Here is a 21,692-nt window from a genome sequence, read left to right as displayed (position 1 = left end):
TTTTCTTTTTTCTTTTTTTCTTTTTTTTTTTTTTTTAATCTCTGAGAATGATATAGATTTGGGGTATCGGGGAAGGGGGAAGCAGAGGAGAGAAAGGGGAGACGGGGAAAGACCAGGGGAGGCAGGGAGAGTATACAACAGCAAAGCAACAGCAGGGATTTAGAAAAGTAAGACAGGATCCACAGACAATAGAAGCATATGGGTGACATCACAGGGAAAGGCCACCACACAAACCCACTAACCCCCAAGAGTCACCGATTCACTAGGACCGCAGGAATGGGACTGTGCCACTCCACTAGAGACAGAGCACGGAGAAGACGGGGACAAAAACGACTACAGTAGCTTAGCATACACTGCATATAGAAACACACAGAAACTGCAATGGGACCCACAGCCAAGGACACTACACGTTGCACACATTACAGTTTTCACATCTGGGATTAGATGCCTTAACAAACAGCTGCCAAAAACGAAGTGGGAGAAGAGTCTACATTGGACAGTCATTTGGAGTGTTTGACACCACACTGATTTCTGGCAACGAAGACAAAATAGGCTCTTTTTTCTTTTTCTTTTTTTTTTTTTCTCTTTTTTTTTTTTCATTGAATGTGCGGTTTTCGGTTGTAGTTATCTGTCTGAAGCTTATTAACCCATTCTTTAGTTTTAAAAACTTGTTGGTTTCAACTCAAATAAGAATTGAAGGGAAATAAATTCTATCAAATCAGCACCCCCCCATACAAACCTATTTTTTCTTAGCAAGAAATAAAAACAAACAAAAACCCCAAATAAACAAAGAACATGTTAAATATTTCTCCTTCTCCTCCTTTTACTCTGAAGTGTTACTGAAGTTGCAAAAATCAGCCTCAGTTAGACTGACTAAGGACAAAAGAATCTCAAAAATGGCAGTATGTACTTAAACTGTTCCTCAAATCAGTCTGAGTTGTCCAAAAGTCCCCTTTTAATAGGGCTTTACTGACCCATTCAATTGAAAGTGAGGCTATGTTTGTTAGTTGGGAGGTAAAAAATTTTTAAGTCCTGCAGCAAATGTTAATGAGGGCTTTGTCTTAACTAACCAAGGAGACTGACTGTAGCAACGGGACTCCAGACCAGGACAGAACACATTTTCTCTTCCAAAATCCAGCCCAGGAGCTGCATTTTGTATGAAGACATTATAGATTAATAAATGATAGCACCATGGTTTTAGAAATTAAGTTAATGTTTCAGTAATTAACACTTAGTCCAACTTTTTTTTTAAAAAAACAAACAAACATTCTAGTCACAGGCCAGAAATTAAGTTTAAGGAACCAAATTATTTTTATGTGTGCAAGTAAGAAAATCTTAAAATCTTAATCATAAAAAGAATTAAATTCTGCATAAAATTCTAAAATACTATTCCCCTATTTTCAAAGGAATTAGGAACAAGAGAAAAAAAAAAACCAAAAACAAAACACCCACCCCATTTCATTTGACTTAGTCAAACAGGGCACAATCGTTTATGCGTGTCTCTTTCCATCTTGATCATATCAAGATCTTTAGGAAGAAAACCCAATGGTTGTCACTTGAGAAATCTCTTGACCACAAGACTGAGTATTCTATGGCAGAGGCATATACACATTAAAGACATCTTAATAAAGATGTAAAGGAAAGTCAAACAACCCAACACACATCTTAGAAGACAAAATGGCAGGCAACCGGTCATCTGACCCTCTGAAGGCAAAAAATAAACATGTCTTTACAAGAAAGAATAAGTCCAATGAAAGAAAGAGAGGGGGTGGGATGGGGCCACCGTGTTGCAAGAAGACGCTGACCAGCTCGAATTCAAAGTGCTAGAATGAAAGGTCTAAACGAAAACGACGATGCCTCCTGAGTGGGGCCCCCGCTCAGTCCTCCTTGCGCTCCAGAGTCTGTGCCGCGTGGATACCGTTGCTGTAGACCGGGAAGGGCAGCGTGGAGAAGAGTCCCTCGGCTGTGGTGAACACGTTGCCACCTGGCATCTGTGTGAGGCTGGCCGCGCTCACGGCGCCGCCAAATGGTCCTGACATGTTGAGTCGGTGCACGTGGTGGTAGAGCATCTCCATGGGCGTCTTGGGGTCGAGGCCAAAGCCTGGGCTGTTAACGTCCACGAAGTTAACAGCATGCGCGTTGGGTAGCAGGTTGCCCTGCATGGCCAGGGTCACCTCAGCGGGTGCGTAGCGGATAGTGCCTGTGGTGTAGACCCTCTGTGCAGCTGTGCTGGTGGCCGCCAGGGTCCCGGTCACCCGGTGCACGAGCGGAAGCACGACGTTGCCTGCTTGCAACCTCTGCAGGGCTTCCAGGTCCCCAGTGTACAGCAAGGAGTTGGATGCACCAGGGCCACCCCCGCCACTCCCTGCCCCGCCCCCGGGGTGCTTGTCCCGCGGGGACGCCGAGAGCGGGGGCGACAGTGGATCAGAGGGCACCGGGGCTGTGCCGCTGAACTGAGTCTTGCGGCCAGCTGTGCCATCTGCGCCCGGTGGGGTGAGGACCGAGTCGGGGATGGCCACGTGCAGTGCTCCCCCGCCACCGCTGCTGCCTCCCTGGCCCTGCGGGGACGGGAAGTGCTCGGAGGTGGGGGGCTTGGTCATGCTGTACGGGGATTCGTTCCTGGAGATCTCCCGGTTGGGCGGATAGTTCCAGATGCTGCTGTCGTTGTCGAAGTTAATGGGCTCTGAGATCTCTGTCTTGATCTTGAGCACAGAGGCGCTGTGCGGCGATGACAGCAGCCGCGGAGGCTCCACCAGACCAGCGTCCAGGCCTGGGCTGGACGCGCTGGACAGGCGCCGGCGACTGGCACTGCCGCCCTTCTGCCGTTTCCGCCGCCGCTTGCGCTTCTGGTGCTTGCTGGACGCCTGAGCGCCTGCCTCGTTCGCGCTGTCTGAGTCCTTGGCGCTGTCCGACGTGAGGGACTCGCAGGGCTGCAGCCGCAGGTCCGCCTCGCTCTCCACGTAGCGCTCCACTTTGATCTGCATGGGGCCCAGCGCGCCGAAGCCATCCTCGGCCGCCTTGGGGTGTTCAAAGTCCGAGTGCTCGAAGCTGTCGTCGCTGTCACGGCTGTCTGGGTTGCTGGAGCTGTGGCCATCATCGTTGCAGTTCATGTCGTTGTCGCATGCGCTGCCTGACTTCTTGCGGTCAGGCTCCGGATCTTCGCTATTCTCAGACTGATTGCCCTTCTCATCGGACTTGGAGTTCTCGTTGTCCTCTGCGTGAGGCCCGCGGGGTGGCAGGGGGCGTGAGGGAAGAGAGAAGACACCTGTTAGCAGGACTGAAGAATTTAGGACCCAGCACAGCAGGAGCACAGTGACAAACAGCTCAGGCTTGGCTGAAGTTTAGCCAAAGGGGCGGGTCATAGCACAGGGGCACCCACCCCTTCCGGTAGATCTCCCACAAACAAAGCCCCACATTTGGTACCAATGCAGACCCCCAGGTTCTGTCCTGCCCTGCCATATCAGATATGGCCTGTGAGCAGGTGATTCTTAGCGCAGATAAGTGTAAGAAGTCCTGCGGCCACCTACACTGAGTCCAGTGGGTCAGATTAACCTGGAATATAGTTTTAGGGACACAAAAGGCAAGATGGTGGAGTATCACGTGACTGTTAGAGAGGTTTGTGCTTTCCATTGGTGAGCATCTATTCCTTACTGAAAATCACACTCTATCTGTGGTTTTTTGATCCACTACGTTTTTAATTACGTTGGTCCCTTTCTTCAACTATAAGCTCACAATGGTAGGAAGTTTTGTTGACTACTATAAAACAAAAGGCAGAGACGACTCTAGAACTTCGGCAGGGGTGGGCGGTGTGTGTGTGGGGCAACAACGACAAAGCTTCACATTTTATGGACCAGGAAAACAAGTTCCACCATGAAGTGTGCCCCCACACCCCAAGGTGTGTTTGATGTTCATAACCCTGGAATTCCGGGCCTCTGAAGGCAGGAGGCTGATGGAGAGACCTAGTCACTTGCCTCATTTGAGGGAGAACAGATTTTCCCCTCAGTCAGTCTCCGGAGACCTAGAGGGATGCTGATTTCTATGGCTTTGCCCTAACAGTTGTGGGTAGCAGACTGGATTAGAACCTTGGGCGAATCCTGTACCCACTGTGGCCTTCATTTCCCCCTGCTAAGCAGTTGTGCAGCTGTAACAGAGAATCCAATTCTCTGCTCACTGTGTGCCTCTGGGAGGGGATTGGGAATGGAAAGAAGACCAACCTCCCCATAGCTCCGGGACTCTTATCTTGCCTTCCTTATCACTCAGGAGGTTTACTTCCTCAGACGACCACAAATGGGAGCGTCTGGACTTCCAGAAATCAAACCAGTGAAGCAGCTATTTTACTGTCTTAGGATTGTGTTGCTCTAAGAGTTGTTTACTGGGGCCGAGGGTCTAGAATAGCTTCTGCCCTTTGTTTATGGATGGCGTGGAGTAGTGAACAGGACATAAAGGCCTCTAGCCTGCGGACTTCGAGCCTATTTTACAGGCTCCTCCCCAGCTTGGTGGGGCCTGAACCTTGATAGAAGTCATTCATTTGTGGTCCTGGCAGAGCTATTCCTGTTATTTGCTTCTGGCTGTAGAGCCACAGTATGAATAATAAAAATGATAGAATAGGAATAGTGTCCTATTCCTTCTATAAGGATGGGAGGGTTAACGTTGATTACTTACTCTTTCCTGTGTGTTGATGTATGCATATTATGTATGCATATCTGCCACATATATACACAGAATATGAAGATTATATATGTGTATATACATACACATACATATACATTAGTGTGTTTGAGATAGCCAGGGTAGATCTTATTACAGGATTTGGCCGGTTGCTAGACCTGTAACCATGGCCCGCTGACTGCTCCCCACCCCTGTGTTTAGATAGACCAGTGCGCCTTAGCTATAGAGCATGGAGAAGTAGGTGCGCCTTAGCTATAGAGCATGGAGAAGTAGTACCTGTAATACCTGAGGTGTCTTTAGAGTCTGACTCAGAGTCGGATGTCTCTGAGGATTCTGACGCTTTCTCTGGCAAATGCGGGAGTTGTGCAATGTCCATGGGTGTGTCCTTGTACTCCGGATTACTGTGGGAAGGAAGATATCCATTATCAGGAGGTGGGGGGCGGGGTTGGAGGGAGCATTCATCATCTCCTGAACTCACTTGCTCTACACATCTGGGGTTGAGGAAGTTTTGAGGACTAAGTGGGAAATCCTTTCTCAGCTGCTCACGGGACTTTTCACAGAAGCCTGGATTGTGTGTGCCAGGGTACAGGTGCACCCTGCCACAATGATTGAATACCCAAATGCTGCATGAAAGCCACTAAAAAGCTTTTAAATAATCAGGTACCATTGGGGGCCGGAGGACCGCGCTGTGTGACTCTCCTCCTGGCATAACACCTGGGGGCTGGGCCAATGAGAGGAAGTCTCAGCGATTCCTTCCCACACCACCTGGTGTGTTCTACCTTCTCTCGTGTTCCTAATGAGTTCATTGCCTCAGTACCCTTGCCTTGGCCCCTGATGCAACTTCTCAGCTGTTCGGATTGCTCCAAAGCTATGGGGGTGGCGGCATGCCCTCAGTGCCTAACGATCTGTCAGATGCGCAGGTGCATCTTGGGATGCTCGGCTCCTGAACTGTCAGCACGCCCATTACAATCACAGTTCCGTCTGCTCATGTGGCGTACACCTGTGGCTTGTTAACTGGGCGTCTGATTGCAGTGGGAGAGGCCCAGTGTGAGAGAGGCCCTAACAGAATGGATCTAACCCCACGTACACAAATGTGCTTAATGTTTGTTCTGTTTCTAATTTAGAAACGAGCCTTTTCCGGAAATGAAATGCGCGGTCCGTTTGCGCTAGCCATCTTCTGGAAAAGCCCGTCCCCGTCTGCCAGATTTATGATCAGTAGCGGCTTCTGTAACCTAAAGGCAGGAAAAAAGCATCTTGCCTCCAAATGGGAAATGCCTCTTCTGTCTTGTACACGGCTGGCCAAGGCCGCAGCAGCGCATGATCAGGGACTCATTTGCTACTGAATCCCCATATTAAGGAAGTCACTGTTTCAGTCTCTACTCTAAAATTGCAAACGTCCCTGGGAGGGTTAATTCACTAAGATGGATTATCAGGCATTTACTCCTTAGTGTGAATTAGCTTTAACACCAACAGCTTTCTCTAGATAATCAGAGGAGACTAATGGTAGGAAGGCAGACTTGGCACTCCGAGTCTCTGAGTACTCTGAGGTTAGGGTTTCTAGTAAGCGCTGCCAGGCAATGGGACGAAGACTGAGGGCAGACATTCCTGAACAGTGGAAGAGGAGCATGGAGCGGGCCCAGAAGTGAAGCATTGCTTGAGTAAGAATAATCCTTTCTGGCTGAGAAGGTGGGTAAGAAAAGCCAATTTAGGAGTTTGTCTTGTGCCAAGGAATGATTTTCTCACTAGCTTTCTAGCCTGCAGAATGGCACCTATGAGTGACTCAGCCACGGGCATCAGTTTCCTGTCGTCATGGTGCCACAGGGTCTCACAGATCATGCGTGTCCCATTCACTGGTTGGTTTTATTAATCTCAGGGCGGGTCTTCAGGTCATCTGTGAAAGATCTACCACGCAGGAGACCAAGGTGCGGAAGCCTGGCGCCTGGCCTTTGATGCCCAGACTGGCTTCTTCCCATCCATAAGGAATTTGATGAGCTAGAGTTATCAAATGCTTGTGGGCTGTTCCTTCTCAGCTCAGGGGCAGATTAATAATGTTGATCCAAATTCTTCTCCTATTCCTTGATACTTCTGCCATCACAGGCAGAGTGGGAAGCCATGAGGTAGTCTAAAGGACTCTCGTAGAAATTACACAGTAACCAATAAAAATAGATAAATAAATAAATACCATTGATTGTGTATTTCTCAAGAAAATACACAATAACCCGCAAATAAACCCCCACGGAATGTGAATAACAAACATAGATGCCCTCAGAGCTCTATAGTGCGCCAACATGGTAGATATGGCGTCTAACCTATAGTGAATGTTTACTGCCATTTATTTCTTCATAATGACACCACCACTTTTTCCCAGCAAAATAGCATCTGTGTCTGGTATCTTGTTCTATTTTCTGTTTGTCACAGGTAGTTTCATAGCTTTCTAGAGTAGCAGTAGTGACTATTTCATAGAAAGACTTCAGAGAACAGATTCCTTGACATTAGGGCCTCCATGAAAAGATCACAACCAAAGGAGACCATCAGCCCTCGGAGAAAGCCACACTAATCACACACACACACACACACACACACACACACACACACACGGGCTGGAGAGATGGCTCCACAGTTAAGAGCACTGACTGCTCTTCCAGAGGTCCTGATTTTAAATCCCAGCAACCACACGGTAGCTCACAACCATCTGTAATAGGATCTGATGCCCTCTTTAAAAAAAAAAAAAAAAAAAAGAGCAGGGCGGTAGTGGTGCACGCCTTTAATCCCAGCGCTTAGGAGGCAGAGGCAAGTGGATTTCTGAGTTTGAGGCCAGCCTGGTCTACAAAGTAAGTTCCAGGACAGCTAGGGCTACACGCTGTCTCAAAAAACAAAACCAAACAAAACAAACAACACACACACTTTTACCTTTAGAGAGAAATGATAGAGAGCAGAAGAGGTCAAAAAAGGAAACAAGAAAGTAGATAGATGAAAACCCTCGTAAGTGGCATCCATTAAGGAGGCCTCTCTAGAGCAATAATCATTAGCGTCTGATTGATATGGTGTAGAAAGCAAGCACATTCATGCCTTCAAGTCATCACCAAAGTGTGCAGAGCACTGAAGGGCCAGTGTGCTGATGAGCTCTGCTTGTTAACACTGTGGCTGGCCCCATTCGGCTGTCTCTAAGAAAAATGGGACTCAGGTAGCCTTTGTCGAAATTATCAGCCAAAGGGCACCAACTTCCATTCATTAGCTCTACTGGAAGTCTTTCTAGACAGTGCACATGTGGATCCTTCTTGGTGCCTTTAGGACAACAGAGGCCCAAGAGTGGAATTACGGTGGTGGGTGGGAGCTAAGTGCTGTGATAGCTCTGTGACAAGACCAGTAGAGAACTTTCCTAAAGGCTTGCCCTCAAACCCAAGCCATCCAGTCACTTTACTGCTTGTTGGAATCCCAGTTGAAGAACAGACGTAGAGAAAGGGAAGCAAAGGGTACCTTGTACCAGCAGTTGAAGCAGTTGAATTTGGACTGCTATGGATACAAAGATTAAAAACATAAAACTTGACTAAAAGCCCAGAGTAGCAGGCAAAGAAGTTACTATCATCACCATCATCGTTGTCGTCATTATTATTATTATTATTATTATTATTATTATTATTATTACACTGAGATTACCAGTGCTCTGGCAAAGTGGTTCATCTTGCTTACCAAAATTTGAGTATCCAGAGAACAAATACCTATGCAGAAGGTCGAGGAGATCAAAACGATGGAATGCATAGGAAGCAAAGGGTCCTTGCTATTCCCCTCTGGCTCTGTTTGCTTCCCCAGGGACTAGAGTGCAAGGGCAAGGGTGGGGGCATAAGGAGATGGTTTCTAGGATGCAGCAGCTTTAGGCAAACGTCTCTGGGTGGAACTTGTCCCAGGAAGGAGAGCAGCTCTGGGGACAGGGCTGCCCAAAGACTGACAATCTGAGATTTAGTGGGCTTTGATCATCTCCCATTTCTTTGAATTTTGCAGGAAGCAGAGCACCCTGCCTGCCCTTGTCCCTGTCTGAAGACAGTACTCATGACCTGCCAGCTATTAGCCTCAGTGCATGCAGTTCATAACGAGAGAGAAATGTAACAGAAAAGATACCTAAGAAGATAATTCACCCAGATGATGTTCTTCTCATTCGCATTCTTCGCATTAATAGCTATGGTGGCACTAGACTGTATCCAGATGTAGCCTCCATTCTTCTGCATCCAGCGGTAGTACTTGGTCACACACTGACCCTTATTCAGCACTGGGGTAGGGTAAAGAGATATAAAACAAAACAGAAGGTGTAGTATTAAGATGGGGCATAGAACGGTTTTCATTTCTGCCCAACCTGAGACCAAAGCTTGGGGAGCCCAGCGTATGCCTGACTTAAGATGCTATTAGCACAAATGAAATCAACATCTCATTGGAGCAGCAGCTGCCTAGCTAGGGTTCCTGGCATCTGTAGTGAGGCTATATTCCCTTCTGGGCAGCCGTGGTGGGAAAGGAAGAATAAAAGGGCTACTAATCTTTTTGGCTCAGAGCACACCTAATGTGGTGTGGATATTGTCGGTGGGTTTAACATCAGATGGTAAAAAAGGCAAATCTCTGCCTGATTTATGCATAGCTCCTCCGAGTTGCCCTCCTTGAGATTCTGGATATCTGAATGGTTCTGAAGATGCCTTACCCCCTCCGTCTTTGATCACTTCCCTTTAGCCTGAGCAATATCAAACCCGTGTCCTTAGCCATCCGTTCCTTTTGATCTTGTCCTACAGAATTTATAGCCCTTGGATGAAGTAAATTTACATTGGTCAGCCGGGGTAAATTGTGGTGAGACAGCTGAAGGTTGGAACAAAATATATCCCCGGGTTGAGTCAGAGAGAGACACTGGCCTAAGAGAGGCACAGCACTGACTTGACTTGAGCCAAACAGAGTGACAGCTCCAGCCAGACGCTGAAATACGGCACAAAATGAAGGAACAAGTAAAAACAATCAGGAATGTGAACCGGAGGCTTTAAATACCACTGTAAGAGAGCTTTAAAATGCAGATGTTTAAAAATGATAGTCTAACCAGAATCTTGCCAAGTTGAAATAGATTTGATTTGTATCTGGGTTCTCCTGAGCTAGTAAAAAGGGAAACTGTAGTAAATCACCCCCTAAATAAAGTGCTATGGAGGGGAATGGTTTGAGAGTATGCAGGGAAGGCTCTGCTTCAGGACGTGGAGACCACTGCTCACGCCCCCACAAAAGCTCACCAGCCTGCCGGCCACTAGAGGGCAGTGCGCACTCGTCTACATGACCCACTTTTGGCATGTCCTTGTCTCCGTCTGCTAAAATGAAAAACCTCTAACTGCTGTAATAAATTTGGCTAAATTAGCTGCTAAATGGTTATCTCAAGTAATATGTATTTGCATTAATCATCTTGCTCTAAACCAGAACAAGCCAGAGTCCTAAAGACGTAGTAAATTCATATTGTCCATTTAATTACGGCTAATAAGTGCTTCATATACAATAGTTTCATGAAGTACATTTTGATTTTTTTTTGGGGGGGGGTGGATGGAAAAAGGGAGTCACTTTGGAAAAAAGCAACATTCCAGGCGGGTGAAACTCTTCCTTACTCTGAAAGTGGCCACTAATCAAACCCCTACGCTCTGCATCCGTAGCGGACAGACTTTCATGTTTTTTTCCCACCCCCCACCCCCTTTTTTTCCCCTCATGATATGTTAAATGGATGGTTGTAAAATTTAATAATTACGTCTTCACTGTTGCTTGAAAAAGCCCTAATGAATGCTTCACACAGGGGCAAGTTTTATTCTAAAGCTACCACACAATGCAGGGCGTTGGAAGGCTGGGGGCCATCACCTGCCCTTGGTGGTGGGCTTCCACAGGTAGCATTGTGCCCTCCTTTTGTTGGTGACAGTAAGTTCTGCCATTCTGTATGCATGGCTTCACAGGCTACAAAACTCCTAGTGGAGGCAGAAAGCGGTGAACTGCCAGGCGTACCACACGGCTCTCCTGGTAAACCGCTGTGGCATGCAACCCAGGGTGCTCTCATTCAGAGCTGCTGGGCTTGGGTGACTTTTACCTGAGGACAGTGGCTTGCGCAAGTCTGTGCAGAGGAAATCACCACACTCCAATCTGGTTGGTGACATAGTTCTATGTGCTTTCTAAGCAGAATAAAGGATAATTCCTAATGGTTTTAGTATTTTAAACAAAGACAAAAAGACTTAAAAAAAACTTTTTGCAGAATCATATGAAAAAAAAAATTGAATTGGCCAGCAAGGCTGGCATTTCTCGGGTGGGGAATCTGAACTGAGTGGAACTCAGAACAGGCAACAGACAACAGTCTCTAGAATATAGAGACTGAGAGGGTTAAGTCGAAGAAACCAATAAGATCAAGTTAGAATGTAAAGAATCAACAGAAAGACCACTCCACCCTCCATGCGGCTCCTCACTCAAAAACACCAACCTCCCTGACAGTTTTCAGATAAACACGTTTCTAATACAAAGAGCTGATGCAATGCTGTCTTTAGACAACGAGGGAGGAGGGCTCGGTCTGCTTAAAGGGCATTTGCTGAGAAGATAAATACAAATTTATTAGGGCCCATGAATACATTAATTCAGTCTTTCATTAAATCCAGGCTCAGGGATGCCTAGCCAAGAGTACATTCCTGAATGACAAAGAGGCAGACAGGTGAGTTCTGACGTGAAGAGGAGGCCAGGTGAAGGACTGAACATAAGGGTTTCTTCCGCTCAGCACTGTGGCTGTTCTTGGGTCACTGGTGAATGGCACAGGTTTCAGAGCTCATAGTGCACAACTGAAGACAAGCAGTCTCCGGGTCATAATTGTTCCCTGGACTGATCTTTAACAGAATTTGCCAGGGTCACCATCTTCACATGGTCTTCAGTGACAACTCAAGGGCTGGTGTTTTCTAAACGGGACCTCCGTATACCGTTGGAATCCACAGAGAAGAGCTGATGGAGGTTCCAGGAGGGAATGAAATGTTGACCAAAACATTACCCAAGTTTGCTTTTGTTTTCAAGTTCACATAAAAGGAGTTCCCAGAGTGCCTTCTTTCATACTGAATCAGGGATACTTTTTGCTCATAACTTCTCACAGAATATAAATTTATAACTTTGGGATGAAGCTTATTTCTTGAAAAAAAAATCATACTGGCAAATCATTTGGATCATTCCAGCTGTGCCAGAGGCAGGATCTGACAGCTTTTCCTGAGCTCATGTGGCCCTAATCAGCTCAAGAAGAAAAGCCATGTTGGTGCCAGTTTGAAAGAGATTTTTAGTGTGTAATAAATTAGAGAACTTGAAAAATACAAAAAGGAAAAAAAAAAAAACCCAACCCTTTTGGATTCTCTGTTATCTAGTAACTGCTGCTGCTGTTGTTTTTGAGTTATGGGTTTGAACAGTAGGGAAAAATGAGGGGATATTTAGGTCAGCCTTCTTCACAAAGCTCCTTTTGCGGAGGAAGCCAGAAATAAGTACAACATAAGTTAGTTGATAGGGCAGTTCTAAAAAAATAGAGTATGTACACACACGCACAAATGCACACACACACACACACACACACACACACACACACACACACACACACTCACTATAGCAAGAAGGAAGTACAGGGCGAGGAAATGCGCAGGGCGATTGGTTTTTCCTGTGGCATCTGTGCCCTGTGGCTTGGGCACTGCTGACATGTGATCTGGCATCTTTGTGGCTTGTTTTAATGTGTACATTCAACTGTCAAGATTCCCAGGCTGGTTGCCTTGTCTATCCCTCAATGGAACTGACTGTCCACATCCAAACTTCTATATAATTTTGTCTTTTAAGGGTATGCAGTTGAAGTATTAGTTTTTATTTAAAGATCCCAGAGACTTTCCATGGCTTTTTCTTAGATTTTTTTTTTTACACGACATCCATGAAGACACAAGGAGGAGGAGAAGAAGCGGGTTTACCCAGGTTTTCTTAGAATCTTGAATGATCCAGACTTAATTTTCTTCCTTTTTACTTTTAGTCTAGGGGAGTACCAGTAGCCATTGGTGGCTGATGCTCTGAGAACTGCCCCCCTCCCCCACTTCCACACAGAAGGCACCAGACACGCTGTGTCCCTGAGGAGGCAGAGCTGACCTTACATTTGTGTAAGAAGAACACAGTTCTTGTGTTCTCCTGATTGAGATCTGCCCATCTAGCAAGTAAAGAGCCACCATTGAGGGTCTTTTTGGCTTGTAGTCAAAACACTACCTGATGCCCTATTGGGCAGGGAATGGCAGATGACATACCCAAAAGCCAACTGTGAAGGGATTACATCGTAAAATATGTGACCTTTGATAGTCACCCCTCCCCCAATAAAGGACAGATGATAAGCTTTCCTGAGCATCCTTTTAAAATGCCACTTGATCTCTTGACTCAAGACCATAGGCAAGAATGCTCTGTTTGTAAACAATACTCACTTTACCCCCAAACCCCACAAACTTCATTGCCTTGGGGCATACCAAGTCCCTGCACACTGTTCCCAACCCAAGGATTTACATTTCCTTGGGAAATCTTTGTCCACAGACAGAGACTGTGACTGAAAGGATACAAAAGAAGCCAGTGTCTGCAGCGGGGATATCAGTCTGTTACCCTAACAGATCGGTACAAATTTGTCTTTAGAAATATGAAGGGGGGGGGGAGGAGGGAATGTGGTGTCTTCCTATTGGGCTGTTGTACAAAACCAAGCCAGGGTCTAAATAGTGAGTGAGTTGTGTCTCATGGAGTAGTAAGCAGTGCACTGAAGAGATGAACACACATCAAAGCGGGCAGTTAGCACGGCGCCTCCCAGAAGGACGTTGAGAGGTTTGCATATGCATTAAAAAGCTGCAGTACTTGGTGGACTCAGGTAAGTGTAGAGTAACTAGGAAGTGGTGAGCTCATCGGGCAGGCCAGGCCTCACATTCACAGGGTTGAACAAGGAGCTTCATGATCAGCGTGCACTAGGAGGACACATCTGCACAATTCTTACCCCCTCACCGAGCTACCTCCATCAGTAGCGGTGGAGTGGAGAGACTGGAGCCTTTTGCTTGGGATTCAAAAATGATTTTTCGAATGCATTGAAGTGGAGTGTGTGTGTGTGTGTGTTTAAGTAAGTAAGGATGTGTGTGCTAAAATCATGCTTTCTACTTAATTCCACAGTTGGGTGCTTAGCCGTGGTCACTGGTTTTCTTCTTTCTACATTCACAAAACTGGCAGATGAAACATGAAAAAGAATACTGACTCTTTAATCTCTGCTTCTTCACCTAAGGCCCAAGGCAGGCTGACAGGAAACTTCATTCTGGAAACAGACTTTTTGAAAAAAAAAAAAAAATTCTGGATTACTTTTTTTTTTTTTTCTTCTTCTCTGCTTTTGAAAACTGTAGCCTACTGGAGAAAGAACCTGACGCAAGCCTAAGACAAGAACAAATTTCTTTATCTAAAAAGTTATAGTCCTTGATGCTTACAGGAAGGTCACTGTTAAGATTCACAGGGGAGACGGCGTTGTAGCTGAAACTGTGTTAAGTGCTTTATTTACTTGCGATGAAGACAGTTTTTCATTTAGAACCACTCAGAGGATCAACTGACACTCTCATGCCAGGCACACTTTCCGATAGATTTTGCAATTAGTGAGCTGGAGATGTCTTTGATGGCAAGCATCCACGGATTGGTCTTCCCCCTCCTCCTTTTTAAAAATCTATGTGTTGAGCAATATTTGGTAAAGTTGGATGAGATTTGCTATTTAATGGGAGTTCCAAGCTTAAAGACAAGGACCCATAGATGTTCTTCGAATGACTATGCATCAAATATGGATTCCCTCTTGCCCACTAATGACAGGCCCTGCCTGAGCCACTGTCTGTGGTTAACAACCTCAGAAGAGGTTTTGTCCTCTCGCCCTGCCAATTGATAGATCTTTATTAACTGCTAATATTGAATCATGCAGAAAACTTTTCATTGATTTGGGACATGTCAATTTGTTCGGCTTAAAAAAATAAATTTCCTCCTTCTTCATGATAATGTACTGAGTCGGAGTCCAGGCCTTTTCGAACCTGATGGCACCAGTGTGGTGTTCTCAGAATCAAAGGATGCTGGCACAGTGACCCCGAGATCTTAAGAGGTTTTTTTTTTTTTTTTTTTTAAGTTTATGTATATGGGTGTTTTCCTGCACATATGTATGTGCACCACATGTATGTCTGGTGTCTGTGGGTTACCTGGGTTTGGAGTTACAGACAGCATGTTGTGATCCATCAAGTGGGTGCTGGGAATTGAACCCTGGATCTCTGGAAGATCAGTAAGTGTTCTAACCACTGCACCACTTCTACAGTCCTCAGAGTTTTTTCAAGCTATTTTTAATCCAACCAGGGAGTTTTAGTGCTACTCATTCCTGCCCCTTCCAACATAAAATAGTGAGAGCTGGTGTTTTTCTGGCCTCTATACCTTTCTTTTTGAAAAGATTTGTTATATAAAGGAGAAGTACTGAACTCTCTAGCATGGCACCAAGAAAGGATTCTGGCTCGGAATGAGGGAAATGGTAGGTTTCTTCAGTTACCTAGGAAGATTTTTTTTTGAGTGCCTACTGTGGTAGGAGATTATGGTAAACAAAGTCAGTCCATGGGTCTGCTCACTGGTGGACAGTGTCAATTAGTGCTCATTAATTCCCCGCCCCTAACACTGGGCAGTTGAGCTCCTGGAGGACTCTCCAGTGTAAAAACTGATTGAAATGTTTTCTTCGTTCTTCAACCAGGATTTCTCTCCAGTTGCCTTTGACTGAAGGGTGGAGTCTCACTTCCACTTATCAGTTTATAATGTTGACAAGTATATGGAAACTGGCATGGTACATCGGCTATGGGGCAAGGAGTCTGACGTAGGCTGAGTGAAGTCTTTAAGAAGTTAGAATAGAGGCTGAGAGACTAAAGGAGAGTAAAGGAGGCAGAAGGGATGAAATGGACTTGTCTCTCCTCAGTGGACCCGCATGTAACAAAGGTTGATAATGCCCCACACAAAACTCCATGAAGTCAGACAGGATATGGCATATGGAACTGGGAACAGTTAGTCAACCTCACAATTGCAGGCAAACTCTTGTATACTAGCCACACCCAGGAAGTAAATTCTAATGCTACTCAGCTGAGCCTAGAAACATCTTAAAGGACCTTTTCTAATATGCAGACTGAATTTTTAAAGGGAAACTATAAAGATAAGTCACAAAAGATCAAGAATAGATGGCATAATAGAAAAGTGATGGGGTTGATTCTATTTAGGTTAGTTGGCTAAGGTGGAATGGATGATTTAGAAGTATTGATTTTATTTTTTTTGGATCATGTTTTATAAGAGCTGTTTTTAAAAGGACTATTTTTGATTTGTTGTATTAAAAAACACATAACAAAAGTAGCTACTATCGAACTGGCAACCAGGGACGACAGTCCACTGGAGAGTTGAATTTATCAGTCAAATCAAAGTTGTAGCTTGCTCACTGGGGAAAGCGATTTTGTATTCCATGCTTCTCTACACTTCTCTACTCCTGGAATGCCCTTGATACTCCCTGTATCTCCTGCCATCTTGGCTCCTTACCATCTATCCTCTTCCTAGGGCTGGGAAGTGTGCCTTGTCTGCCACCTCTGGGGCTTCTTTTCCAGCTTTCCCTTTGGATGTCCCTGCCTCTGGGATCTCTGTATTTCATTCATACATCTTAATAGTCTTCATTGTATGTTATATATTCAGAGTTGGATGGCTCACGCTATCTTCCCCACCAGTATGTAAGCTCCCTGGATGCCTTATTTTTAAATCTCCTAGTAATACCACAAGGTGTCGTATATGGTAAAAGTAGTCAGAAATGTTACATGAAGGAGAACAGGGAAAATATCCCTACTCTTATTCACACATGTAATAAAGTATTCATAGGAAAATATTACCCTGGGGAGAAACATCAAAGGTTTCCTTTTCCTTCCTAAGCTAGACATCGTTACTTTAAATATAGTGTGTGTGCATGCGAGGATACCATGAACCCGGGATGCCTGCACAGGTCCCTGAAACTGGAGTTGCAGATAGGTTTTAGCCACCCTGGGTGCTGGGAACTAATCCCAGGTCCTCTGCAAAAGGAGCAAATGCTTTTTTTATTTTTTTTAACCACCGAGTCATCTCTCCAGTTCTAGTTTATATCATTTTTAAAAAGTCAAGTTTATCAGATAATTATACACTCCTTTCATTTGAACATTGATTGAGATACCTTCAATCAGTGTGCTTACGTGCCACTATCATCAACGAAATCACTCCAACTCGAGAGGAAAAGGGACTTGAGCTGATTCGTTGGTTTGTGTTGACTCCTAAATGCCAGCCTGGTCAGCGTTGCTCAGTCTTCACACTGAAGGGAGTTGGCAAGCGATCGTGGACTTACAAACCCTGGGCTCTGATTCAGTATATTTGGCATGGGCCTGAAGCAGTACATGTCTGCAAGCTCTTTGCACATGTCCACACTGCTCCTGAACAGGCTGACACCCGCTACAAGCACTCGACTGGTGAGCAGTCCCACTTGCTGGCTTTGCTCTCTGTACTTGCCTGCCATGGTCTTGAAAAGCCCCAAATCAACACTTGCCTCAAGAAGAAAGATACAAACTACTAACTCTAATTCATTCCTGCCTAGAAACCCAGTGCTTTCTCGCAGGCCTGTGACAGTGTCTGCGGCTAAGGAACAGACAATGTAGATCCACTTGGCTTTCGGGAGAAGGGCAGCTGTGATAGCTATTCACTGTGTTTTCTTCCATGGGAATTTTCATATTCATAAGGGAGAAGAGAAAAAAAAATCACTCACTTTGGGAAAAAGTCCAGGCAATGGCCAGGTTGTAGCAAAATCCCTGAAGACCCAACCCAGAGGAAGCACTGAGATGAGAGAACAGCGGAGACCCCCTAGTGCAATCTGTCGTTGGCCCACCCATCAAACTTTATTCCTTCCTGTCTTCCCTCACTTGCCTCTCCCTTTCCTGTGAGCTATGGCTGCATACCCAAATCAACAATTAAATTCCCCCTTTGTTTGTGTGGCAGATGACAAATGCATGGAGGACATCTTGTGTTGCCTAGGCAGGCAGGGCACTTACTTTGATTGATGTTCAGTTGTAGAAAAAAATGAGCTGGGAAGGAATTACAATGGAGGGCCTGCAGACTGGAAGGGGATATACTAATTAGTCCTGCATTAAGCAGTCTGCTTGCATTTGGCGATGAGACGCCTTCAGGAGGGAAGTGTAGGGGTTATTGATGCAAAACAGCATGGAATGCATTATGCCAGGTAGCTGTATAGTCACGTTGCTAAAAAATGTATTAAGAAGCAAGCAGTATGGCTACCGTGTATTGCTTGAACCCTCGCCCTTAAGTATAGCGGGTCAGCCACCCGTTTTATTTCCACTTGGTCCTGTAGGCAACAGGGCAGGCCTTTTGTTTCTCTGGAAAGGCATTTGGAGGTTTTGTCATCCTGGAGGGGAAGCAGCCACTGTCTGTAGCTCATGCTTCTTTTCTTTGAATCCCACTGCAGAGTCATTGAGTGTTGCCAGTGGAACACAATGTCACCAGGTGAAAGAAAGACAAGTCTCTTGTCTCTCCGTAAGGTTTTAGAGAGTTGTTGATCTGACCCAGGAAGAACCCTAGGGGCTGGATCAAGAAAACAGCTCAGACTCTAGGCGAAGGCTTCATCAGTAGCAATAAAGACAAATGCCAAGCATATGCCTGCATGTGGCTTAGCAGTCCACGCTTTAGGTTATAGGCAGACAGAGTGCTGTGTGCTGAAACATCTTATAATTCAAGGGTGACCCAGGTGCTCTTAGGTAGCTGGAACAGGTGATCTAGGGGACATGAATGGTCATCTCCAGGTCACGGTCTCCTGAGCAATGGAAGACGAGAGGGCAGTGCAGAGAGAAAGGTCCCCAAATAATCACTGCCATATGCAGTTTAAAATTCAAACCCTGAAATGGTGATTTAGCCAATTTGACCTGAAGAACCAACGAAACTGGGCTTAATGAAAAGAAGTCACAGAGGTCTTTTGTCACAGTGGGAAATAAACAGACTTGAAACTCCCTTGACTTTCGAGCCATGGTCACTAGGGAGACTAAACATGCACTCCTGGTAATCCTCCTGCCTCAGCCTCTCCACAGGGATGGCAGATGCAAGCCACCAAGCCTTGCTAACAATGTGACACTGTAGGTGGAGATCTATCTAGCTAACACCAGGTACCTTGAACCGGCCCAGTGGGAGGCAGGTGGTCTTGTGTGCTCCGTGTCCTTTCAGAGTCATGTGATCCTGGTGCAGCGGAGATCTCTCTTTACTTTTCTGATTCTAGGGACACGTTCATTTATGGATTTACAGACACCTATGCTGAGAAGAGATGCCAATGATAAAGGCAGGATTTCTAGTTCTCAAAGACATCTGAGCCCCCTTTTCTTTAAGTCTTATCTGTGACTCAGAGCACAAGACAGATATCAGAATATCTGAAGTATGATCAGATGTCTAAAGCCCACCTTTCACAGACAGAACCAGGAACTGTGCCAATAGCTCTAGGAAGAAAAGCTAAATAGTTAATGTGGTTTATTTTTTAACCACCCCTTTGTTTTAGAATTCTATCTTATTCTTGAACCGAGTCTATGTCACTGTGACCTTCTCCTGCCAGGAAGGCACAGTTGAGGCCTCCTTCAGTAATAGCCTAGGGCTTTGGACAAGGAAGATGCTGTGCTGGCTTCTTGCCTTTCCTTCCAGTGTTTACACAACCAAGGCTTATTACATGCTCTGTCATTTTGTTACTGGGCTGGCTTTGGTCTGAGAATTAGGTAAACATCAGACATTCCATCACACAATTTCAAACTCAATCTTACTTTATAATGATGTTAATGTTTATTGTACCAAGTGGGATGCATTTGTATATTTCAGCATCTTATTTCAGTCAGAGAATGCAAAACCTGACATTGGAATCAGCTTGATGTGTGTGTGTGTGTGTGTGAGTGTGTGAGTGTGTGAGTGTGTGAGTGTGTGAGTGTGTGTGTGAGGAAGAGAGAGAGAGAGAGAGAGATTGAAGATATTAAGCACTACAAGAACATTGGAATTTCAATATGATTAGGATCAAAATTCTGCAGGATCAAAACAGTCCTTTTCCTCCCCCTACAGTTTGACTAATTGTGCGCTACTTGACATTGTGCGAGGTTACTCCACAGCATGATAGCTAAACATGTGAAGTATATTTTGCTGTACAGAATTATAAGGCCATTCTGTTTGTTTTTCATGTGTTTAAGGTTATTAAAAGGACTCAAAACGAGAAGGCATGTGCATGTGTTAAAAGTATGAACTCAATCATTGTTAGAAGGCAAAGTCATAAAGCAATAGCCAGTATGTCAATATCAGGTAATGAAAAAAAAATCACAGAATTTGAAAGCATACTGTCCCTGTTTATCATTGGTCAAGATAGCAGAAGAATTCGGAGAACCTCATGATGGTAGATGGTAGTGTAGTTTGTTTTCTAGCACTTATAAATTATTCTGGCTTCTGAGAATAAGACAAGAGTGGCTGGGACAAAGATGACATCAAGCACATGTGTTGGGGATGATTGCCCCTTGGGAAGAAGTGAGCTGCCTGGCCTCGAACTCCTCAGGAATTGTGTTTCTTCAAGTTGTATATCAACATGGTGTTTTCCAAATAAGGTCCAAGGATGACAAAGTTCCTCTACAACCCACACCAGGTTTCTGAATTTAGACCTTAATTAAGGCTCCCAAATGAGAAATCACTCCCTGCTCTGGCCCCCCCCACCCCATCTCCTCACCCCGTCTCTCCTCTTCTTTGCCAACATGGTAGGGGTAGGGTAGTGTCTTGAAAACAATATATTCATTTAAAAATTCTATACCTCTGGACTGTGGCATTCCAGAAATATATCCACTGGTCTCTTCAGAGATCTGTATTTTTTTTTACATTTTTTTTCCCCCTGAATTCCCAGCAACAAAGAACCTGATGTTTCTGTTCAGGAAACAACATCATTTTCCTCCCCAATTAATTGAAGAGCCATCTGCTTCTGTGATACATAACACCCATTCATTCTTAGCAACAAGTGTGCTCCCCGACTCCCTGGGGAGTGATAGCAAGGCACGTGCCTAGCGTTGGGAGTAGATTGCACTAGAGAGCATCCTGTATTCAGGCTGTGCCCAGAGACACAGATGTACAGAATCTGACATTGAATTTGATTCCATATCAGTGCTGCTAATGTAGAGTTAAAAACATAGTAACACAGTGTTGATCACAGAGAGACTTGGGCTAGCTCCGTCTCCATCAGACTTTGAAGAGTTGAGACTGAAGAACTCATTGCAAAGGGCTAGATATCTGGGGTGGAGCTCTTATCAGCTGAAACAAGAAGGGGCAAAAACTACCAGTCTGGTCTATGGGACATAAAGCCCTCACCTCGAACTGGACGATTTTCACTGGTAGCACCATGCCTGTACTAAAAGTTGGGCTTCTGAACTATGTAGAACCTTTGGAGAATGTAGCTGGTAGGGCTCCTCTTTCAGTGAGTCTCTAGGATGGCCATATGCTTGGAAGAGGGAACTTCCACCAGTTCACAGTTTCCTGGACCTTTTTATTGTGCAGAAGCAGGCTGGTGGACTCTGAGAGAAACTTGCTTGCCAAGTCTGTATGTGAGTTGTTGCTTAGACTTAACCAGAGTGTGGCTGCTCCTCCTGACTGCCATCCTACAGAAGATCTTGGTCCAGTCTGAGGCCAGGATTCCAGAGCAGGACTCAGAATGAAGACCAACCTCTTCTTTCTAGAGCCTGGAAGCTGGAGGCTCCTCTGTAGGGGCTTCTCTAGGAAGAGACTGCTGTCATCAGGTGATGCTCACGCAGGTGCTCTGCCTCTGCCTCCCAGGGCTTTGCTCTAACCTAGTTTTTGTGGCTAGGTAAGTAGGCATTTTTTTTTTTTTTTTTTAATGAGGCTCTGGCCTATTTGAACTTGTCTTCTCTATAGTTTGGAACTGAAACCACAAATTTTAAAGTGGA

The 21,692-nt window shown here is 45.3% G+C and overlaps 1 protein-coding gene across 5 annotated transcripts in view; it reads right to left on the bottom strand.

Annotated features, from left to right (window-relative positions):
* Nucleotides 1-619: 619 nt before the first annotated feature.
* Npas3 (neuronal PAS domain protein 3) overlaps nucleotides 620-21,692 on the bottom strand; it is an 829,848-nt gene continuing 808,775 nt past the window's right edge. For all 5 annotated transcript variants that reach the window (XM_085830373.1, XM_085830374.1, XM_085830370.1 and 2 more), the window contains 3 exons: nucleotides 8,785-8,932; nucleotides 4,954-5,069; nucleotides 620-3,214 (listed from right to left, as the gene is read on the bottom strand). In XM_085830373.1, coding sequence (XP_085686499.1) covers nucleotides 1,878-3,214; nucleotides 4,954-5,069; nucleotides 8,785-8,932 — 1,601 coding nt within the window. In that variant the 3' untranslated portion in view covers nucleotides 620-1,877. The remainder of the gene's footprint in view (nucleotides 3,215-4,953; nucleotides 5,070-8,784; nucleotides 8,933-21,692) is intronic.

Source organism: Mus caroli, unplaced genomic scaffold (assembly GCF_978045245.1).
Source record: "Mus caroli unplaced genomic scaffold, Mus_caroli_1 scaffold_14, whole genome shotgun sequence".
NCBI classification, from domain to species: domain Eukaryota; kingdom Metazoa; phylum Chordata; class Mammalia; order Rodentia; family Muridae; genus Mus; species Mus caroli.
Note: the sequence above shows the minus strand (reverse complement) of the source record. Positions and strands in the feature narration are given on the sequence as shown.